This window comes from Diabrotica undecimpunctata, chromosome 5 (assembly GCF_040954645.1).
Source record: "Diabrotica undecimpunctata isolate CICGRU chromosome 5, icDiaUnde3, whole genome shotgun sequence".
NCBI lineage: Eukaryota > Metazoa > Arthropoda > Insecta > Coleoptera > Chrysomelidae > Diabrotica > Diabrotica undecimpunctata.
Genome location: NC_092807.1, coordinates 63,143,774 through 63,169,494, shown reverse-complemented (window position 1 = coordinate 63,169,494; position 25,721 = coordinate 63,143,774). Strand labels below are relative to the sequence as shown.

The window sequence follows — 25,721 nt, the reverse complement described above, 5'->3', positions numbered from 1 at the left end:
AAGTATCCGGAAAAACTAGTTTTACCCAATTTCGGGGTTTACCCATAACTTATACATATTGATGCACAACACAATCAACATGCTAAAACTCTACAAAGTACGTTTAACTGTAAAATAGGTTATTACTAGGATAGGATGTATACTTTACAAATATTAGTTTAAACTTACTTCTTTATTTTGGTCTCAGCAAACAACTTCAAAGATTTCTCTTCGTTAACTAACTTTTTGGTCTCCTGTAGTTCTCTTTTTACATCGCACAAATCTTTTATTAATTTTTCTGTATTAAGATTCAAATCTTTTTCCTTATTTTGAAACGAGGCGACCAATTTTTCATACTCAATAACCTGGTTTTCCAAAAGAGTACATGCTTCTCGTAATGCGGTAAGATTCTGAAACAATAGGACTTCAATAACGTATAAATAAGAAATTCAAAACTAATATACAACAAATTAAATACTAACTGCGGCACAAAGAGACCAGAAGTTAAAAAAAAAACTTTTTAAAACGCACGGTATATATACAAGAAATACAGGATATTGGTGACTGTCGATATAAACAAAACAACCAGTTGATTAGGGCTGCAGTCACAAGGTTGGCCGAGATGTTAGAGAAACACTCTTTTGACTTTTTGTCTAGCTTTCGGAATTGTTTTATTCCTTTTTCAAGGCACTGTAATATAGATAAAAAAATGTGTAAATATTTACAAAATATCACAATTCATCAGTACAACTTACTAGTCGTTGAGATTATTTACAATAAACTTTGACACTCAACATTAATAACACAAATATAAAATATAATAATGGACAAAATACATTCTAAAAATTTTGGTAGAGATAGTAAAACTTAGTTTATTTCATGACATCTTATGATGGTTTGTTTTAACTCTGATACATAGAGAATAGAAAGAAAAAACAATATAATTAAAATGTAATTGGGTGTTCTTAATATTGTATTTATTTTCAAGAACCAAGATGCCCATATTGGGTATTTTAATTTTTAATTATTAAACCTGTCTTAATGGTATGCAACCAATTATTCATACAAGTATATTGTGACGTGTATATGTAGAGGTAAATATTTATTTTATTTTTGATGTTTTTCCAGTAAATAACAATAAATGTTGCTCAATTTATCTATGTCAGACTTTTTATTAAATTTATGCAAGATGTACTAGATTTTATGAAACACATTTCCAAGAAAACACGTTTTGCATGGGTTTTTTCTTTTGCCAAAATACAGGAATCTTCGAAATTAAACTCATGTTTCAGAGTTTTTGTATGTTCTGTGAGTGCACATGCATTTATTTTATTGGTTTTTATGTCACTACGATGTGAGAGTTTTATATTTGTGTGATTAAAGTTAAGTGTCAAAGTTTATTGTAAATAATCTCAACAACTAGTAAGCTGCACTGATGAATTGCGATATTTGTAAATATTTACACATTTTTTTTATCTATATTACAGTGTCTTGAAAAAGGAATAAAACAATTCAGAAAGCTAGACAAAAAGTCAAAAGAGTGTTTCTCTAACATCTCGGCCAACCTTCTGACTGCAGCCCTAATAAACTGGTTTTTACATATATATATATATATATATATATATATATATATATATATATATATATATATATATATATATGTATATATATATATATATATATATATATATATATATATATATATATATAAAGAAAATTGGTTGATAACAGCTGACTCAAATTTAAATTCAAAAGAGGGAAATAATTGGGTAAACAGCTGATAAACAAAGTAAACTCTTTTTATTATAAAAATCATGAATGTGTTGCTTGTGTGAGTCCATTTCAAATAGGTAAAAGAAATAAATTAGACTTACTCACAATCAATTTAATTTTACTAGCCAAAACGACCGGTTTCGCTTTCTAAAATCTGCAAAGCATCTTCAGGTCAAACGGTACAAAGTAAATTAAATGCTGAAATTATAAAAAGCCCATATTAGGGTGCTGTCTTATAAAGATATAGATAAAAAAGTTATAGTAATTATGCCAATATTACATGTCTGTGTTTATTAATATGCATAAAATTGATTAAGCAGACAAAGTTTTTGCCTAATCTGCCTAAAAAGAAATTAAATGCTTTTTATCCAAAAGTTGATAATTACAAGTCAAAAGAAATTGCACACCCACAAAATAGCACAACTACTTTCATTCATTGTCATATAACTGTCCTCTTTCTGTAAAAATTTCAATAATTTAACACACATTTCTAAAATATATTTCTTGAATAAATATAAATAACTTTAATAATTTAAATAATATAAAACATTACTCTTTCATTTAACAAACAATCATCAATCAACCTTACTCCTATATCATCTGTTAACATCTCTCTCCTCAAGAAACTTCCTCGTTAATTGTCAGACAGTTACAACATTGACCGAAGATCACCCATTATCAGCAATACAGGATAGCTCGAACTATGTATCACCAATCATTATATAAAAATTCTTGTACCGGCATGTACGTAGTATTTTGTTTAATTCAATCGATTATCTCTTACCAATTTGTGGGTTGTTACTTTGTCTGCCAAATCAATTTTATGCATATTAATAAACACACACATGTAATATTGGCATAATTACTATAACTTTTTTGATCTATATCTTTATAAGACAGCACTCTAATATGAACTTTTTATAATTTCAGCATTTAATTTACTTTGTACCGTTTGACCTGAAGATGCTTTGCAAATTTTAGAAAGCGAAACCGGTCGTTTAGGGTAGTAAAATTAAATTGATTGTGAGTAAGTCTAATTTATTTCTTTTACCTATCTTTTTATTATATCCAATATATAACGACCATCTAACCTTACTTCAATTCATAAATCTGTCAGATATAATAAAAAATATTTATTTAGTTTAACATTATACACATCATAATGTAAGATATACCTAATGAACATCATTGTAGCTTTCCCTAATGATGCCTATGAAAATAGACGAAATATATTGGCTATAGTAAGAACAGTATACTTTGTCTATCAGCTGTTTACTCTCAATTATTTCCCTCCTTTGAATATATATATATATATATATATATATATATATATATATATATATATATATATATATATATATATATATTAAACCTAGAGGTAATATTAATAATATTACAGGAATTAATATTAAACTCAACAGTTGTCCGTGTTGAACTGCGTCGATTATCATTGCGCCGAGCTTTCGACATCCTCTTCGATGTCTTCTTCAGGGCTTCTGAGGTCTCACTCTCCCGAGCCCCCAGACACTACACTGATCACTAACCAATGCATTACTTGTATTGGGAATAGAGGACGGTTCATTTATACCGTCTATGGTGACGTGGTTTGTTGACGATGGTTCTGACAGTAGGATTTTAATTCACAGATTGAGTGGACGATATTTTCTTTATGAGAGGTCTTCAAGTTGAACGTAATCGTATGCATCTCTTTTATTGAGCCAATTTGGCATTTTTTCAATTTATATGGCTTCTCGGATAATTCTTGGTTTATAGAACCGGATGGGGGGCTATGGTTCTGGAGTTTTCGAAATCAATTTTGTGACCTGTATGAAGGTGGTGTTGACCTAGAGCTGAAATTAAGTTGGAATTGCGAACAGAAATGGAATGTTTATAAATCCTGTTTTGGATTCTACGATTTATTTGGCCTATATAGGATCGGGAGCAGTCTGCACAATGAATTTCATAAACTCTCAGTTGTTCATTTGGAATGTTGTCTTTGATCGAACAAGAGACGAAAGTTTTTGTTGGGGGGTAAATATTGTCTTTATTCTTCTTGATATAATAATTTTGTCGATTTTGTCAGCGACACCTTTGATGTCAGGAAGAAAAGCTTTTGTATGATGAGGGTCTAAGTCTTTGGGTTGGGATTGAGTGGGAGATTGATGTCTGTGGATGCTCCTATTGATGTGATTTCCGCGGTAACCATTTTGGATGAAGGCTTGTTTTAAACTAGAGAGCTCAGCGGGTCTACTTGCATAATCGCAAAGGCGTATTGATCTGCAGACACGCATATTAATGACTGAATTAATTTGTGAAGGATGATGATGAGAGTTGGCATGCAAGTAATGATTGGTATGGGTGGTTTTCCGATAAAAAGAGTGATGAAAACCTTGGGGTTGGTTTTTCTTTATAATGTGGAGAAACGGTAGGGATGAATCAGTTTCCATCACCATTGTGAACTGGATACTAGAACGTATACCATTCAGATGGATTTGAAAAGACACCAAAGCATCCCTGTCCTGGGGCCAAATGACGAATGTATCGTCAACATATCGTAGCCAACATGTGGGCTTGAGCATTAATGTGAATAAAGCTCGGGTAACGAAGTCTTCCATAAAGATATTGGCAATTACTGGAGATAGTGGGGAGCCCATTGGGACACCATTGATTGGTCTGTAGAATTGATTTTGGAAGACGAAATAAGTGTGTCTGTAGAATTGATTTTGGAAGACGAAATAAGTGTTGGACATAAAATGTTTAATGAGAGATAAGTGGTCTTGCTGGGTACTATATTTAGTTTTCAGAATGTTTAGTAAATGTTTAGTCTCTAGGAATGTTTGTAAAGAGTGAAACGATATCGAAACTTACTAGAATGTCTGACGATGACATAGGATATTGTTTAAAAAGTTCGATGAAATGAAAAGAATTTTTGACGAAGGATGAAACATTTTCGGCGAGAGGTTGTAGAGTTTTTTTCAAGTACTTTTTTTATTGAAAAATAGGCAAATTGTGTTAATAAAAGAGATGACGGTTACCTTCGACATGGAGATCTTTCATAAAGAAAATATCGTCCGCTCCACCTGCCAATCAAAATCCTACTGTCGGAAATGATCGGGACAACCGCCACACCAATTCCCGCCCCAATCACCACGCTAACCCCTACACCAACCTCCATGCAAACCACGTTACCATCGACGGTATAAATGAACCGTCCTCTGTTCCCACTAGCAGTAATGCATTGGTTAGTGATCAGTGAAGTAGTAGTCTGAGGGCTCAGTAAACAGACCTCGGAAGCCCTGAGGAAGACATCAAAGAGGATGTCGCAAGCTCGGCGCAATGATAATCGACGTGGTTCAACCCGGAAGATTATTGAGCTTTATATTAATTCTTGTAACAGTATTAATCTTAAATATTAGATACAGCCACTTCTGTCATCTTTACATTAAAAAACTTAGATTTTGACATTGACAGTGACATTGAATGTCTTTTCTTTAATTTCAGGTAAAATTTTGTGTAAATAATGTAAATAGAACATGTTTTAATAAATCTTTAATTTCAGAAACTCAGTTGTGTTACTAATCATCAAAAAGGAACCTTATAAAACGACATTTTGATCATGGAAAAATTAGAGATTCCAATTCATAATGCTAGGATTATCAGACAGTAAATCAAATGAAATCTGTATTGCCTCAATTGAGACTCCAGATGGTCGTATTTTTGATATCCCTGACGAATTTAAGCAGGAAAATAAACATACATACATATCTAGATCCAACACATTTACAAAAGTAAAAAACTCATTGAAAAAAAAGAGGTCAAAAACGAAATGTATGGATGCCAATAGATGATGAAATAAGAAAGATTTATTTGGATGAAGGAGAAAATTTACAATTTGGTGATCAGTATTTAGAAGAAAAACTACAACCAGCTGCTGTTAGCCATGAAGATTTACCAAGCATTCAAAATGTGGGGAAGTTAACAGAAAAGTTTTTAATTGAAAAATTCTCCATTAAAATGCCAAATGTTAGACAATGGATGGAAGAATTTTAAAAAGAATGTGAAACGTTTGAAATTTTAAATGATGAAGATAAAATAGAAATCTACTTGAAAAACAATGTTTAGATTGGTATGGTAGCATGTTAATTAAATATACAGTGAAATCAGATTTGAAAACTTGGAAAACAAACTTGTGTGATACTTATGAAAAAAAAAGGTTGGTCCCAAATAAAATATGCTTTTACATTCAAATATCAAGCTAGTTCTCTATTAGAATATGCCACAGAAAAAGATTATTATTAGAAGTTAATAAGTTAATTAACAATAACACACTAATAAACCTGATTGTGTTAGGTTTACCAGAAAACATCATGAACAGACTTGATAAAGATTCGCTGACTTCAACAACTCACCTTTTCAGTGAATTGAACAAGAATGAACACTTAGAAAAGTGTTAGCAAATATAGAAAGTGAAAAAGTATTCTTACATTATAAAAGAAATGTTAAAGAAAAACAAATTAGAAACAAACAAAGATTGGACAGCGAGCAAAAGCACAAATGTACCATCTGTGAAAAACTTAAAAAAGGAACATGCTACCACCTTTAATCAACTTGTTGGTTTAAACCAAAGGATAATCAAACTAATAAGGATGATCAAATTAAACTTATCAATAATTCAGAGTTAGAATGTAAACTACAAAATGATAATCCAAAAACTATTAATCCTGCCATTAATAAAAAAAATTAGTTATGAAAAAAAATATTGAGCTCTTTGGAGTATATTTTTGGTCAAACGTTTCATTAATAAATTCAAAGTTATTAAAAATAAATAACAATAATTCAATTGATCCTAACAATACTAATTTAAAAACTATTAATGGCATTAAAAAAACCAGTGGTATGGTAAAATTACATGTAAAAATTTTTGATATAGAAAAAGAGACAGAAGTATTTGTGATTGAAGAACATAATTTTGATTACGATTTTTTAATTGGTTTAGAGTGTATAAAAAAATTCTATTTGTGTCAAAATGAAAACTTGCAAATAAGTCAAAAAGAGCCTATTCAGAATGATGTTACTACGGAAATTGAAACAAATTTTTCAAAAAATTGTGACATGTATAAGAAAATAAGAGACAATAATCAACAAATAAAATTTTATTCTAAGGGAACAAATGAAATTAATAGTTCAAATGAAATGACTTCAAATGAAATAACACTTTGAAGAGACAAATTTTAAAATGCATGTAGACCATTTAGATTGTGATCAACAATCAATAATAAAAGAATTAATATGTGAAAACAAATCTGTCTTTGCAAAGACAAATATGATGTAGAGACAGTGAAGGATTATGAAGCACACATTGATTTATTAGAAGAGAAATATTGCAGCTAAAGGCCATATCGAACCACAGTTGATGATAAAAAGGAGATTGAGAAACAAATTACATTGCTACTAGACAAGAATCTAATAGAATAATCTTACAGTCCTTTTGCAGCCCCAGCCCCAGCTTATAAAAGAGATGAAAATACAAAGTCAAGATTATGCATTGGTTTCAGAGACTTGAATAAAATTGTAGTGCTCCAATCACAACCGTTTCCACTTATAGAGGATTTAATGGTAAAGACAAGAAATTGCAAATTTTTCTCAACACTGGACATAAACTCTGCTTTTTGGTCAATCCCTATGCACATTACAGATAGACACAAAACTGGATTTGTTACATAAGAAGGACACTTTCAATGGACTTGTTTACCATTTGGGTTATAAACATCTCCAGCAATATTCCAAAGAATAATGTGTAACATAATAAGAAAACACAAACTTGAAGATTTCACAGTGAGCTACATAGATGACATACTCATTTCTTCAAAATCATTCCAGGAACATATCAGACATCTTTCTAGCATAACTGTTTAAAGCAATCAAAAGTGAAGGATTCAGATTAAAATTAGTATAATGCATGTTTGCAGCTGAATCAGTAAAATACTTGAGTCATGTAATAAAAAATAATTGTGTAAAGCCACTGAAGGACAACTTGATTTCAATAAAAAACTTTCCAATACCTAAAACACAGAAAAATGTTACGACAGTTTCTAGGGAAGATAAATTTTTATCATAAATATGTGCCAAAAATAGCAATAAAATTGGATCCTTTGCATAATCTTCTGAGAAAAGGTCAACTATTTAATTGGACTAAAGAATGCCAAAAAACATTTTAAGATTTAAAAAATGTATTGTTAACTAAACCTGTACTAACTATCTTCGATCCAACTCTACCGATACACATATATACTGATGCTAGTTTACTAGGAATAGCAGGGGTGCTGAAACAACCACACGAAAACAATGGAGAAAAACCAGTGGCCCATTTCTCAAAGAAACTAAATGAAGTACAGAAGAGGAAAAAAGCTGTATACCTGGAGTGCCTGGCAATTAAAGAATGTGTTAAATATTGGCAACATTACTTAATAGGTAAGAAATTTACTGTTTTTTCTGACCACAAGCAATTGGAGAATACGAATATAAAGTCTAGAACAGATGAAGAACTAGGTGATTTAACATATTATTTATCGTAATATGATTTTGTGGTGAAATATTGCCCTGGAAAATATAACTTAGAAGCTGACTGCCTTAGCAGAAATCCTATCTTAGAACCCGATGAAATTTGGAGGAGCAGTTGAAAGTTGAATATGATATATAAAGTGAAATTTGATAATTCTTGAAGATATAGTGAAAGACCAAGAAAAAATAAAGATATAAAACATAATAAACTAGTAACTAAAAATAATGTTTATTACAAAAAAGTAACAGGAAACGAAAAAATCATTCTAACTGAAGATTATAGCATACAATTTTTAAAAGATATACATAGAAACTTGTGTCATAAAGGAATACAACAAATTTATATGATGGACCATACTATACAGTTAAAAATTTAACAAAAATATAAAGGAAACATGTCAAAGCTGTGCAGTATGTACTAGAAACAAATCATGAGGACTAGGAAAATTTGGATTAATGTCACATTTGGGCACAGCCATAAAACCTTTCGAAATTATTTCCATAGACACAATCGGAGGTTTTGGAGGTTCTCGATGTATCAAAAAATATTTACATCTTCTAGTGGATCACTTTACACGATATGCATATATCCTAACATAGAAAACTCAAACTGCAAATGATTTTATTAAACTTGTAAAAAGCATATCAGAGACAGATCAGATTGGTATGATTCTAACAGACCAATACTCAGGAATAAATTCAAAAAATTTTAAAAACTTTTTAGATGAAAAATTTATACCAATAATCCTCACTACCGCAAATTCACCATTTTCTAACGGCTTAAATGAAAGATTAAATCAGACCCTAATTAATAAAATCAGATGTAAAATTAACGAAAAAGAACAAAAAAATGCTTGAACAATAGCACAAGAATGTGTGCGCAAATACAATGAAACAGAACATACTGTCACTGGTTTCGCACCATCATACTTAATGTATTACAAAAATGTTGTAATTTTGTCAAATGAACTAAAAAAATTAACTTCTAAGAAAGATTGGATTCGTAATAGAAATATTGCTCTAGATAGAACGATCAAATCTCATAATTATAATAAACAAATTTATCATAAAAACCGTAAATATTTTGATACTGACATTTTAAAGACGGGTGATTTGATATTTGTGGAAAATGGAAACAAATTAAACAGGTACAAACTTGACGAACTGAAAATAGGACCTTATGAAATTACGGAAAAATTGTCAATTCAATTTACAGAATAAACCTGAACCGAAGAAAATGAAAGTCCAATATGTTCCACATATCCAAGCTGACTCCAATCTCAACACCTAAAGATGAAGAACAAGATGAAGAAGACGGAGACGATTACTAAATTTTTGAAGGCATGAATATTTTCTCTGAAGGAGGATGTAATGAAATTATAATTTCATCATTCAAATATTGCCGCGCTCTACCGAGCACATTAGCTGAAATATTAGACACAGCCACTTCTGTCATCTATATATGTAAAAACTTGTCAAATTTTATTTGTGGTTAGGAATGATAAACACTGAGAGTTAGTGACATTGAATGTCGTTTCTTTAATTTCAGGTAAAATGTTGTGTAAATAATGTAAATAGAACATGTTTTAATAAATCTTTAATTTCAGAAACTCAGTTGTGTTACTAATCATCAAAAGGATATATATATATATATATATATATATATATATATATATATATATATATATATATATATATATTGATTTATAGTATCAGCAATCAATATAGTATATCAATATTAAATAATATAAAAGAAAACAAAAGATAATAACGCAATATTTTCTATTCAGAAATGAAATTAAAGCAATTATTATCTACAATTAACAAAACCTCCGATGGCGCGCCACGAAATGCTACGTACTCTCTACGCTACTTTACGGAGTTGAAGGGTGGACGTTAACAGCAGCAACTATAAAGAAGTTAGCGGCTCTAGAAATGTGGCTGTATCGACGCATACTGAGAATACCTTGGACAGACAGAGTGACCAACACAGAGGTATTAAGACGAATGGGTAAAGAGATGGAATTGTTAACAACTGTTAAAAGGACGAAAGCGTCATACCTGGACCATGTGTTTCGTAATGATAAGTACAGTCTGCTACAGCTTATCGTGGAAGGCAAGATTGAAGGTAGAAGAGGTTTGGGTAGAAAGAAGAAATCCTGGCTGAGAAATTTGAGAGAATGGTTTCAAATACCAGAAGCCGCGAACATAATACATGCGGCACAAAACAGAGAAACCTATCGTTTGATGGTCGCCAACCTTCGGTAGAAGACAGCACATAAAGAAGAATTAACAAAACAGTTAAGGAGAAAATATGAGTAAATAATGCAAATCCACTTACCAAATTTGTATTTTGCAATTCTCTTCTAATTTTATTAGATTCATTCAAAATATCTCCCTTCTCTTTCTGTAACGATTCCATTAAATACACCAATTCACACTTGCTGTTTTCTAATGTTTTAATTTGATTTTCCAAGTTGTTCCTTTCTTTCTTTATCAAATTAGAGTCAGAATTCAAAGAGTTGATCTGATCGTCTTTTGATCGTATTATATCCTTTAGTTCAAAAATTGTAGATTTTTCGTTTTCAAATTTCAGTTTTTCTTTCTTTAGAGTTTCTTCCAGAATTCTTAAAAAAATAAAAAAACATATTAAGAGAGCACTTGCTCGTAAGAGGTAATTTACAAGTACTGTTATTAAATTGTTAAATAGCAATTTAAATCGGCTATACACGTTATACGTACTGCTTCATTTTGATATTGATAGTGCTTTGATCAGAAGATAATCTATAATACCAAAAATAAGAACACTTACAATATACTGCTGGACTACAAGTTTTATGAGATAGCCATACGAATATTACTCCTTTTACAACCACGACCTGTTTATTCGTCTCCCACCATCCTACTTGGCGTTCCTTTTCTACTCTATTTTGTTGTACTGCCTATAATTTTTTCTATCATTTTTTTCGTTTAACTACCACTAGATCCCTTCATCTATTTACACGAAGGTGATATGGAGATAATAGTATGGAGGGCGTGGATGCCTTGATAATGTGACCGAGGAAAGATATTCAGATAACGTGGTGCTCATCAGACAGAATAAAAAACCAGATAGGCCATATCATTATTTGCACAAGACAAGCAACAAATGTAGAGAATATACAAACATGCAGATTAGCTGAAACTGAATATTGTTATGAAAGTTCGGTAAGATTTATCCAACATTGAAAAAGTCGCTTGACGAAAAAGAAGAAGTTCAAGAATATTCAAGATGTTCAAGAACATTCAAGATGTTCAAGATAACATCGAAAATTCATGAAATGTCTAGTGAAGTTTAGAACGTCAGAAAAAATATATAAACAGAAGTTTGTGATACTTTAGAACAGTAGTATTTTAGTTCACAGAATACATCACCCAACAAGGAGCGAAACGAAGGGCTTTTTCGCAATCCAAATTTCTGTGAGATCCGCCATATTCTAAATAGTTTATCTGTCAACCTATAAAAACTGACGTTTGTTTAATATTGCATAATAATAGTATTGTATAATAGTAAAAAACAATAAAACTATTATACATATTTTTGTATACTTCTTCTTCTTTAAGTGCCGTCTCCCGATCGGAGGTTGGATATCATCATCACTATCTTTACTCTATCTACCGCTGCTCTGAAGAGTTCTATAGAACTGCATTTAAACCAGTCTCTTAAATTCTTTAATCATTACACTCTCCTTCTTCCTATACTCCTTCCTCCTCTTATCTTTCCCTGTATTATCAGTCTTAGCAGTTCATATCGCTGTCCCCTCATTAGGTGTTACAGATATTGTATCGTGTATTTTTGTATACACATATACATATTTTAATACCTTAATAAATATATATATATAATAATAAAAAAAGGATAATATAATAGGAAAAAAAGAATAATACTGTTATACATATTTTGTATATACATTTTAATACCTATATTATTAAAAGTAATAGAAATCGACTGATTTTCATATCTATTTTGAAATTAACTCTCAAATTCAATCGCTTTTTATCGGTTTTTTAACGTACGAAAATATTTTTAGTATGTTAATTTGTTTGATAAAAAAAAACAAATCGATATTTTTTATTTATCAGTACAGAATTGATATATGGGTTGTATTAAATTTTACAGAAAAAAATACAATTCATACAATACAGATCTACTTAAAAAATATTAGTTTTAATGATTACTTCGTTTCTGAGTGTAACTATAATTTTACTACGCTACAGTTTTGAACGACTTCCTCATTACTTTTCTTAGTAGTAGTTTAACTGTCACTCCGAAATTTCTGTCCTACGAATATCAAAGGTACCTACAAAGCTTTCGCTTCTTGTTGGGGGATGTATTCTGTGTTGAGTTTTTGAAGTTTATAGTTGTCATTGAATTATTGATTGTAAAATTGTTGGTGTTTCGAATAAAGTTGATTTCAAAGAATAAACATTTATTGACAGCTGTGTTATTGAAGAAATAATAAACAATTGTGAATGGTTAATACGAGATCTACCGAATTTAATAAAGAAATAGATTCGTCCGGACTACCTGCATGGTTTTTAAAAATAAAAGAAGATGCAGAGAAACGTCGATAAGAAGAGAAAGAGGAGAAGGAAAAGCGTAGACAAAAGAAGGAGAAGTGTAGACAAGAACAGGAGGAGATAAAAGAGAAGCGTAGACAAGAAGAGGACGAGAGGCGTAGAAAAGTAGAGGTACAAATCATAAATAGTTTATTTAAAATTCAAGAAAATTTTCAGTTAGAGGTAAGATAAATTACTATTAGAATAGATAAATTAGAAGAACAACCAAATGATTTGGAAAATAAAATAGTACACTATCAAAATGATTATAAATTTAATTTAGAAAGACACATAGTTGACTTAGAAAGAAAAATTAATACCCAAGCTTCATTATCTAATACTGTTTCAGTAACTAATGTCGAATCTGAACAAACAGCTTCATCATCCTCCATAGTTGATCCAGGCACAATTAAAAATAGCAAATTTTAAAACCACCCACATTCGATGTTCAAACAGTATAAATTTATCGTTTTCAATTCGAAGCAGCAGCTAGCGCAAATGGCTGGACTGAAAAAGAAATAACAGCTTCCTCGGTAGTGTCGCTTCCAGGACAGGCAGCAACCGTCTTGCAATTTCTTCCCCAGGATGCACCCAGTCACACATCTCTCGTTCAAGCTCAGGCACCTACGAATTTTCTGGAACAAATTGTTATACAGGCATTCATAGATGTACTACAGGATGTCGACATGCAACAAGCTCTAAGACTACAACATCACAAAACGTTAAATGGAGCACTAATCTCAGCCCAGGAATATGAAGCGGCGAAAAGTATTTCCAGATCCCACCCAAAATTAAATAAGATTTTGAGAAAATGAAGAAGCCACTACCGCATATATAATCTACAACTCATTTTATCCCAAATACTAGGCATATGCAAAATCTTCAACAAAAATCTTGAAATGGCAACAGAAGATGTTTTAATTGCGGAAGAATGGGACATTTATAAAATAATTGCAGAAACCGATTCCAGACAAGGCAGAAGAACCAAATAATGAGGTCAGAAGTCAGCCCAGATCGACATTTGGAAGCCCGTCACATAGTCCTACTAGAAATACTAGAAGAAATATGTCTCCAAGAAATCGATTTCCCACAAGTGAGCACAGAAGTGAAAAATCTATTCTAATTCGTAAAAATGAAATAGAAAAGTTAAGAGAACAAGTGTGAATTTTGCAGAATCAGTGTCACCTTGAAGCAAAAGAGAATGTAATCGAATAAGTAAGTCTCCGGAGGATCACATTTATACAGGAAGAAGATGATGATCTTAAAAGTCATATGAGAATGGCTTAAAAATTGAGTAAGACCTATTTGACAGAAAATAACCAAATACAGTGGAGCTATAATGGCGAACTGGGCTTAATGGGAATCTCTGTATCTTTCCAATGGTCTATTGTATCGGAAGTGGAAAAGTCCTGATGGAATACGTACAGTGCAGTAAGTGGTACTGCCAAAATCACACATTAAAAGTGTGCTACAAGAACTTCATAGCAGCCTTTCGGGAGGATATGTCGGAGTTAAAAGAACACTTGCCAGAGTCGAGACAGATTTTACTGAATCAATTGCCGACGAAATGTAGAAGATTGGTGTAAGAAATGTGATTTATGAACAAGAAGTCGTGGTAAAATGGCACAATATTTTTCCAGAGAGCCTTGCAGTGGACTCCAGAACGACTTGCAGTGGTGTGACAATTTAGAAGAGTAGTATTTAAGTTTTTAATGTCATTTAATGTCATTGAATTATTGTAAACAAATATTGTAATATTGTTGGTCTTCCGAATAAAGTTGATTTCAAAGAAGTGTAACAATATTGTGTTTATATGGGACTAAGCCACAATTGATTGTAATTAAAATTACATTTTCAATTAAAAATTTGATTGAACATTTTTAGTTCATCAAAAATGAATTTTTGAAAAATAGCAGTACATAGAAAAGGGAAGAAAGAAAACAAGTTAACTGTAAGATCAAGGTTCTAGGAAACAAAAAAGTTAGAAGAACTTTCCGGGAAAAAGTAAGGCAACGCATACTAGAGGAGGAAATTAACGAGGGAAGAATAAAGTTAACAGTGAAATGGGATGCAAACAAAGTAATATGTACAGCTACTAGAGCAGTGGTCGCCAACCTGTCGATCGCGAGCTACCGGTAGCTCGCGGAGGCAATTCTGGTAGCTCTCACAACGATTTTAATTTAAAAAATACAAACTGCAAAAATCAGAGAAGCTTCCGAAAATTTCACAAAAAAATCTAATTGTCATAATATTAAACATAAACAGCGTCAACGTTGCGGTCAGTGATTTGCCCCTGACGCCGTCAAGCTAGAATCGGCTATTTATAGAACCGACCAGCCGGACCAGCGCGTTAGTGTTCGAGAACGATCTGGATTGCTTTGAACGGGATAAATACGCACGGCGTGGCGACATTGCGCTTAGTCTTAGTTTAAAACTGAACGCGTAACCAACGTCCAGCGGTTGGGTTAGTAGAGAACAACAAAAATAATATTATGGCAAGCAGTTGTAAGAAGGTAAAGACATACCACTTTCATTCGGAATGGGAAGAACAATACTTTTTTACAGAAGTTAAAGATAAAAATGTGTGTTTGTTATGTAATACTTCGGTCTCCGTTGCTAAAAAAGGAAATATTGAGAGACATCATAAAACTGTACATTTTAATTTTGAAAAATCATTCCCACTACATTCTGCAGCCAGAAAGGAGAAACTGAAACAGTTAAAAAAACAGTTAATTGGACAACAATCAATATTTTTAAGAACAGTCGACAAAAATAAGGCTGCAACTGAAGCATCGTACCGTGTGTTCCAGATAATTACACAAAAAAAGAAACCTTATGAAGACGGGGAAATGATAAAACAGGCGATTTTAGAAGCTGCTGATTCGTTATTTGCCAACTTTAGAAATAAAGACGAGATAGTTTCAGCTATAAAATCTATGCAACTTTCTGCTAATACAGTGATGAGACGTGTAGATGTAATGAGCAATGATATTTTTTTACAGTTAAGAAGTGACTTAGATAACTGTGTTTATTTTTCACTTCAACTGGATGAATCAACAGATGTCGTTGACACTGCCCAGATGGCCGTGTTCATCAGGATGGTTTTTAGTGATTTTACAATTAATGAAGATCTTTTGAAGTTTATTTCACTGAAAGGACACACTACTGGACAGGAATTTTAAAAAATAATTGGACATCATTTAAAAAATATTATTTCTTCCGAGAAAATTTCAATATCGATAATGGTGGGCTTGACAACCGATGGCGCTCCAGCTATGGTGGGTTGTGATAAGGGTCTGGTGGCGTTATGTCGTAAAGATGAAACTTTTCCGCAATTTCTCTGTTACCACTGCATTATCCATCAGCAAGCATTATGTGGAAATTTCCTGAAACTAAACAACGTTATGAAACTGGTGGTAAAAATTGTGAACAAGATTAGAGCTCAAGCGTTACAAAGAAGATTATTCAGAACCTTGGCCTATTGAAGTTGACTGTCAATACGGAGACCTACTCCTTCACTCTGAAGTCCGATGGTTAAGTAGAGGACGGGTGCTAAAACGTTTTAATGATGTCCTATCTGGCATAGTTCAATTTTTCAAACAACGCGATGAACCGACTCCGGAACTAGAAAATTCAATCTGGCTTAGAGATTTTGGTTTTCTCGTGGACATTACAGAGAAATTAAACGAACTTAATTTGCAGCTTCAGGGAGAGCCAAAGAACTATCGGAAATGATCTCTGATATAAAAGCATTTATCAAAAAGCTGGAGTTTTGGGAACAAAACCTAATTAACAGCGATTCCAAGCATTTTCCTATTCTTTCAGAAAAATTATCTCAAAATCCATTAGAACCCTATGACAACAAATATCATGTAGAAATAATTTCTACCCTGAAGAATAACTTCAAAAATCGTTTTAAGGATTTCAATGAAATGGCTTTAGTAGCGCAGTTTGTTGTTTCACCCTTTATGGAAATTGATATCCAGCAGTTTGCAGGTTGTGTTATGCAGAACTTTGGCGAAGACATCGCTGCAACAGAAATGAAGGTCATTGAGTTTCAAAATGATTTAGCCTTAAAATCGTTAGTCTCAAGTACTGAATGTATCTGGCCTATTGTAAGTAAAGACAAATATTCAGTTCTATGTCGTGTTGCCTTGAAAGTGAAAGCATTATTCAGTTCAACCTATTTGTGTAAATCTTCTCTTTCCAATATGAAGTCAATTAAGAACAAATATCGCAATCGACTTACAGATGAACATTTGGATAATTGTATTCGAATGGCTGCATCAAATTATATTGCAAACATTAAAAAAATTATCGATGAGTCTGAGTGTCAGCCTTCTCATTAAACGTGCTTTTTTATTTTTCAATGTTTATGTTTATGATGGTGCGTTACTTTCTTGTTGTTATTATTAACTATTTTTAAATCATACGTGACATGCCGTTGTGGCTGGATAAAAGTTTGTGTTTATTTTTTAAATACCTTCGTTTGATAGGTAGGAATGTAGCTATGAACAAGTACGTACTAGTAATATTAGATATTTTGTTATTAGTTTATTATTAGTACCTATGTATTATGTATTACCAGTTAAACAGTAAAATAAATACATATAATGATAGATTAACTGTGGATTATTTCATTTACGTTGCGTTACGTGGCTTCCGTGTGGGTAGCTCGCTGTTTATTCCAAAATTAACAAAGTAGCTCAACACATTGAAGAGTTTGGCGACCACTGTACTAGAGCAAGGAGACATTCAAATGAGGGTTCTACACACGAACCTTCAGCATAGTTAAACAGCTTTCGCAGAACTTACTGTTACTAAGACAGGGTTCAATGTCACCATACAAGAGAGTTAGATCCAAATAAAATATTCATCGAATGTTGGCGGATAGCTTTATAGGGAGTTAGTTTTAAGTACGCAACGCATCAATTATCTCAGGAACGACTTCATATACATTCATATAAACACTATTCATATAAATTTTGGTTTGTTAGGGTTTTTGGAGGTTGATCTTATGGTAGTATTTAAATTGTGTACACATTTTCCTTTTTTCTGGAAATATAATCAACTTTGATATTTCAAATGTATACGATCAGCTTATGTTTTTCTTTTAAAAATGCTTAAAAATTACTGAATATTTTTTAGGTAATATTATATATACTTAAATGCCATAACTTCTGAGTTATTAAATTTATACTAGACGCGCCCAATTAATATGGTTACGATTGAATACTCGTTTACATAATATAATAATCTTTAAAAATTTATATCCTCACAGAAATCTCGTAAGATCTACTGTCATTGCATTAGCAACAAATTTCACGAAATTGGTGCAGCAGAGGATTTATACAAATCGTGGCGCAGAAAACCTGCAACCACTGAACACAAATCTTTAAATATTTGCGGCATGTTAACAGAAGGTCCAGATTTAAATGATAAACAAATAGGGAACTTTAGAAAACAAAAAGTAAACGCGGTATAGCCGATGCTCAAAATATTGTCAGTTTAACTCAATACAAAAGTGTTGCTATCCTTAAAACTTAGGATACAATTTAAAACATACATGACTGCTCAATTCTTCTTATCTATACGGTAATCCATCTTTAAATTCCTTGATATTGGCACGTTTTGTTTTATAAAGTGGTGTTTTTTTAGTGAACCCATAGGAAATAGTCTAAAGTATTCATATCGAGTGATCGCGGGGGCCTATCGATAAAGTCACGCCTTCTACTCCATCTTCAGCGAAGTACATTATTTAAGTAGTATATAACGTCACGCGCATAGCGGGGTGGAGCTCCATCACGTTGCAGCGAAATACTGTTGTTTAGGGAATTGTTATTTAGACAATAACAAGTTTCAAATAATCAATATTTTTAAATTAAAAAGCCAATGTAAAATTCTTACTTGGGCTTGGAAATAACCGAACCAACTCAAGCACAACAAATACCTTTTTCCAATAAATTTAAATACGCTGGACTATTTAAATTTCCTTCAATAAAAAGGTTTTATTATATAGTCGTCTATTATTACAGCACATAGATTACGGTTTTCTGGATACTATGTGTGGTATTCACGCATCCAACGAGGATTATTACGTAACCAGTATCTACAATTATGCCGATTTACGTTTCCATTAATAACAAAAGTGGCCTCATCACAAAATATACCACTATTTAAAAAAAAAAAAAAATGGAAAGTAACATTTTTCCATAATCATGTCTGCAAACGCTTCAAGTCTATCAAAATGTTCATCTGACAACTCATAACCTAACCTAACCTTACTTTGTATGTATTACTCATATTCTCATTACACGCATTTTTGCGTAATATCAAGTTCCCTGGATATTTGTCTAGCACTAGTGTGGCACACTTTTAACATAAGGTCCCCACCCACCAAGAAGGAAGAATGCGCAATTAAGTCTCTGCATGTTTTCAGTAAGATAAACCCGAACACTCCAGGCCGACATACACTATTACTTTTGCTTTCAGTTAACAAGTACGGTTAAATACGGTTAAAGTGAACATGACGTCAAAAAACGATCTTTTATTAATGGCAGTGGCGTGTGTTTGTGTTAAAGAAAGGTGTCGTATTAAAAGAAAACAAGGTCGCAATGGACAAAGGCTTGGTTACAAAAACCGGCTACGTTTTCTCATGTCAGTTTACTGGAAGAATTGATCCGTCAAATTGCCGCACCAAAATCAAAACAGGCTGGAGATTTCAAATCCGAAAACTTTTAGAGATGTATTAAAGGAAACTAGTATGTTGAACACACAAGACAACCCAGAAGAAATGTGGAAAGATTTCAGAAATGCCATAGAAACCTCTGTAGAAAGAACCAGAACCGAAAAAAATATCATCAAAAGAAATCACTGGATGACAGACAGAACGCTGCAACTTCTCGAAGAGCGAAGGAGAATCAAATCTCTCATATATCAAAACGACAGCAACAAAAACGAATTAGCAAGGTTAAATAGAGAAATTAAAAGAGCATGTAGGGATGATAAAAATAAACATATAAATGAAGAATGCGAAGAACTAGAGAGACATGCAAACCGGTATGAATCCCATGAGCTATATAGTTATATAGTATAGCTATATAGTAGATCCCAAGATCATGATAGTAGACAGAGCTCGGAATAATCTTCAACACATTAAAGAAATTGGGGGCTTTGAAGTAGTAAATAGTTTCATATACCTGGGGTCCCTAATAACAAATGACGGAGGGTGTGACAGAGAGATACGTAGAAGGTTGACTATTGCTAGAACAGCTATGATGAAACTGGTAACATTTTGGAAAAATTCAAGCATAACAATACACACAAAACTAAGGCTGGTAAAGGCGCTCATTTTTCCCATAGCAACATATGCATCCGAAACGTGGACCTTAAAGAAAGCGGATAAAAATAAACTGGACGCTTTTGAAATGTGGGTATACCGCCGCATGTTGAGAATATCCTGGATTGATCATCGCACTAACGTATCGATATTAGAACAACTTAAAGTAAAGGATAGATTGCTTAAACAAATACAACAGAGGTATTTGCAGTATTTTGGACACATTGCAAGAACAGGTACCATGGAAAAACTGATAGTCGAGGGTAGAGTTGAAGGAAAGAGACCTAGAGGAAGATCTCCAAGCCGTTGGGTAGATCAAACAAAAATACTGATTAACCAAGGGTTACATGAAGCCGAACAACTAGCCCAGGACAGAGAAGGATGGAGAGAAATCGTGAAAAAACTGTAAAGGCCTAATGGTGTCACCACATCCCAAAAGGGATTAGGACTGAGGAGGAGGAGATCAAGATATGTATTTTGAACCATTATCTTTAGTAACTCCCTTGATACAAAAACAGGACACGCGAATGCGGCAGGCTATAAAGGCGCATGAAAGCTAACTGCAACATCAAAATTTTTGCCAACTGGAAGGAGCTGTGAGGATTTAAAATTTTTAACAATAATTTTCAGCTTAGGTATTAGGTCGAATTATTCCGGAAACATGTGAAGTAATAGAATAGAAAAAGAATATGCAACCTCCAACGAGCAGTCGTACAGCACTGATTGGAAATGAAACATGCAGATACTTGTTGCCCATACACTGTCGTTCTTCCCCATGAAATGATAATTGCACGCGCTAAAAATCAATACGATCCTGATTTTGAAAGGCTTGGTTGCGCATTCCACATTTTTTGCCATACACGCACACTTTTAACTGTACCCCGGACCGATATAATATAAATTTAGCTATAACTCCTTTGAAATTGTGGCATTTAGGTATAGGGAATATTAAATAAAAATATGCAAAATTTTTGTAGGAATTGCAAAAAGACATACTGTGTAAAATACCAAACTTCATTATATTTCCAGAAAAACGTAAAATCTGGCGATATAAATACTAGCATAAGATCGGTCGGATTACAAACCTCACTAACCAAAATTTATATAAATCATTATAAAAAACAAAATTTAACATACCTACATTCATCCTTGACTTTTATAAGCTCCAATGTTAAAGACTCATTTATGTTATTTAATTCTAATAGAGCAGCTTCCTGAACATTCTTCACCTTTTTGCCGTTTTCTTCAAAATCGTGTACTTTTTCTGATAAGTGCTTGATTTCAACTTGAGCATCTTTCAGTTCCCTTTCTAAAATGCGTTTATCTATTTTTGCATTGCCCAATTCCCTCTCAACTCGCCAGAACTTTGTCCGCAATTCTTTGAGTTCCTGGTTTTCTGTTACGATATTTTCTGACTCCTACAATCAAATAAAAAAATAAAAACAATATATTAACTATTTAGTGAACTAACTTTTCCATTTGTGAATCGAAATGTAAACTCCAAGATATTTCTAATCTGTCGTAAGAAATAAGTAAAACAAAAAAATAATTTACTATGTTGACTTTTATCTACTGAACGATTCTTTAGAATGTTTTGAGTACTTCTATGACATGAATCGTGTAAAATCATTTGTAACTATACAATAAAAATATTAAATTTTTTCCAATTAACAGGATGTCAATTAATCTTTGATACAATGGGGTAGGTTTGATAAAGCTGTGTTGATGACGAGGGATCATATTTTCTTGAAGGAGAAGCTCATGAAATAACTTCAAAAACGATGGATTCCATGATCTTATTAGGGGATAATTATTTGTAATCTAGTTTATTGTTTTTATTTCTAAAAGCCGGAGAGAAAAATAGCAGCAAAGATTCCAATCTTTATTCGAACAACTTAAAAGACCCGTCAGCTTTAAGCCCCCAATAGCAGTGTAAATAAGAGTATCCCATTGACGATGAATCTGTGCCACAAGAAAAATAGTTTACCAGTCGATCTAGAATAAAAGAGAATGAACTAGAAATAAATAAAACTAACTCTAGAATTGAAAGATTATTGTTGGTCCAAAAACCTTGTAGATTCAGTTATAAGTTGTATTAAAATTGAGTTCAAGAAGTTTCTAAATACATTTTGGGAATTGACAGTAACATTTTTGGAAATAATAAGCAAGCTAATATCTGGGAAATTGAAATCTTCGACAATGAGATTTTCAAATGATGATAATTCCTCAAGTTTGTCGATAAAGATATTGTTCTGACTAAGTGCTGTGTCCGGAGGTCGGTATATGAGAACTACATTAAATGTAAATTAGTAATAAGTAAGTGGATAACGTATATAGCCAAAATATTCATTGTTTTATTACTGATTTAACTAATATAACAATTATCAATTTTTACAATAGTGCTAAGGATAGAAGAATTAAGTCACGTTTTTGTTAAAACGATAATACGAGGTTTTAAATATTGAACAGTACATATAAATTCTTTCTATTATAGTAGAAGCATATCTGTATTTGAATGTGTAAGGGAGTTATAAACGAAATTAGATACAGATAATTATAAACAATATTTGATGACAAGGTCATATTTACAATTATTGTTTCTAAGAGTTTCGAGCTCAGTACGAAGCTCCTTTAAATGTATTTGCTGCACTGGTGTCTTGTCATCAATTACAGGTTTTAAATGTTACATATTTAAACATATTGTTTTAAACAGTACATATAAATTCTTTTAAGAGCGTAGGCGCAAAATTTCGAGCCAATGCTTTTTAAATGCATTCATTTTTTTCGAATCCTAAAAAAACTAATAAGTATTTTGGAAAAATTTAAACGCAGAATGAAAGCATATATTATTACTGAGGGCCGAAAGTCCCTGAAAACTTCTATGATGTTTATTTTAATAAGTTACAGGGGTGAAAAAAAAGAGAAAATTTAGTGCAATTTTTAATTTTAAATATCTCATTCAAAAAAACTTTTTGTTTATTCTAAGGGACTTTCGGCCCTCGGTAATAATGTAGTCTTTCATTCTGCGTTTAAATTTTTCAAAAATATTTGTTAGTTTTCTCAGGATTCGAAAAAAATGATTGCATTTAAAAAGCATTGGCCCGAAATTTTGCGCCTACGCTCTTAAGTAGAAGCATATATGTACATGTATGCGTAAGAGAATTATAAACCACACTAGATATAGATTATATCTATATCTAGATTATATTATCTAGATTATCTATAGATTATATCTATCTAGTCTATATATTAATATATTATATATAAATAAATATATATATATATATATATATATATATATATATATATATATATATATATATATATATATATATAAATATATATATAGACAGATTGGAAGCCTTCGAGTTATGGGCCTACAGAAGGATATTAAGAATAAGTTGGGTGGATAGAGTCACGAATGTCGAGGTGTTAAGAAGAATGGGAAAAGGTAAAGAGGTTTTAAATACAATTAAATTAAATACAATTAAAGTCAGAAAATTGCAATATCTGACATGTAATGAGGGGCGAGCGTTATAACTTGTTGCAATTAATAATGCAAGGAAGAATACAGGATAGAAGGAGTCGCGGAGGAAGACGCATCTCCTGGTTAAATAATTTGAGAGCTTGGTTTAACTGCTATTCTGCTGACCTCTTTAGAGCAGCGGCGTCGAAAGTGCGAATTGCCAAGATGGTTGCCAACCTTCTTAGAGGAGATGGCACGTGAAGAAGAAGAAAGATATAGATAATTATAAACGATATTTGATGATAAAGTCATATTCACAATTATTGTTTCTAATAGTTTCGAGCTCAGTACGAAGCTCCTTGAACCGTATTTGCAGCACTGTCTTGTCATCAATTACAGGATGCGTTTCAGTGGACTTGTTTTCCTAAATTTAAAACCTAAATTAATTTTATTCTCATCATAGTTTTTTCTATTTTGTGCGTCTCTTGTAGGTTCAGGGGCCCATCTGGTCAAAATATTTTTGAAACGTGTTATGCGGTCAGAGGCCTAATTGGCAATGTTGTCAGTAAATACTATTGTAATGAAATCAAGTTGATTTAATTTATGGCTGAATCCAGATATTTCAATATCAAAATCTTCAATTTTCTTCTTAATATCCGCTTTAAACCACAGTACAAGATTCTTGATTTCAGTAACATTCCTGATGCATTGCAAAGTATACATATTCCGCTTACTTTTTACTAGGTAACTCGATCTTGGGCCGATATATCCGTGTAACACACTATAGTTTACGATCGGAGGTAGGACGTGGCTTCTAACAATTTGCAGAGACCGACGTACTGTGGTCATGGTCCACTTTGTTTTAATTATTGATAGTTTTAGGTGAGGAGGATATAAATTGTAAGTAAAGATGTACACACAAGTTTTTTTTGTGTTGTAAAACTGCAATATTCACAAAAGTTTATTGTCGTTAGATCTTCCTTTGGTTTTTGGAGAAACAGTGTGTTAATTATTACTAATTAAAGTTTACTATATTTAAAAATTTGGAATTACTGAGAGCACAAGAAAGAGTGTGCACAAAAACTGTAATAACCTCAACTATTTCTAAACTTAAAGTATTGTTTAATTTCATAAAAATCTTACCTGTAATTGTTTTATTAAAGACACATTTTTTTCTTTCTCTTTTACTAATTCACTTTCCAATTCGTTCACCTTCTTATCGTTTTGCAATGCAGCTATCGTCTTCTTCATTTCATCTACTTCCTTTTTATATGTTTCGACTGTCCGGGTTTCCATCTCAAGAAGGGTATTTCTATTTTCGATTTCTTTAAAAGCTTTATGCCCACTATCTATTTTTTTCTTAAGGCAGGTAATCTCTTCCTTATAATCTTCGATTTTTTCAACATCTAATTCTGGAAGTTAAAAACAACAAAATTTTATCTTGGGTGTGTAATGAAAAAATGTAAATCTGAAAACTCATATGACGGTTCTACAGATAAAGACTTAGAAGATTACTGAATGGCTTAAAATAATATCAATAAATATTAAAAAAAAACGGACAAGTAGAATTTTGGCATTAAAATGTTCGCAAGTAGGTATACATAGAAATGACTGTAAATCAGAACATTGCAGGAAGAAATTAAAAAATATTTAAACAATATAACAAAAATATTTAAAGTCATTGCTGTGTACAGTGTTTAATTAAAAATGTTTCCAAATAAAAACGAACTGAATTATCAATTTGCATAATGCTGAAGCTAAAAATGCCATAAAATTAAAGCACATTAAAAATAAGCATATTTCTTAAGTGATAATATCAATAAATATTAAAAAAAACGGACAAGTAGAATTTTGGCATTAAAATGTTCGCAAGTAGGTATACATAGAAATGACTGTAAATCAGAACATTGCAGGAAGAAATTAAAAAATATTTAAACAATATAACAAAAATATTTAAAGTCATTGCTGTGTACAGTGTTTAATTAAAAATGTTTCCAAATAAAA

The 25,721-nt window shown here is 31.9% G+C and overlaps 1 protein-coding gene across 1 annotated transcript in view; it reads right to left on the bottom strand.

The window, feature by feature from the left end:
- Positions 1–25,721, bottom strand: part of sti (citron rho-interacting kinase sticky) — a 97,483-nt gene that overhangs the window by 41,435 nt on the left and 30,327 nt on the right. The window contains 4 exon segments of the mRNA XM_072532016.1: positions 169–389; positions 10,655–10,940; positions 21,389–21,669; positions 24,861–25,129. Coding sequence (XP_072388117.1) covers positions 169–389; positions 10,655–10,940; positions 21,389–21,669; positions 24,861–25,129 — 1,057 coding nt within the window.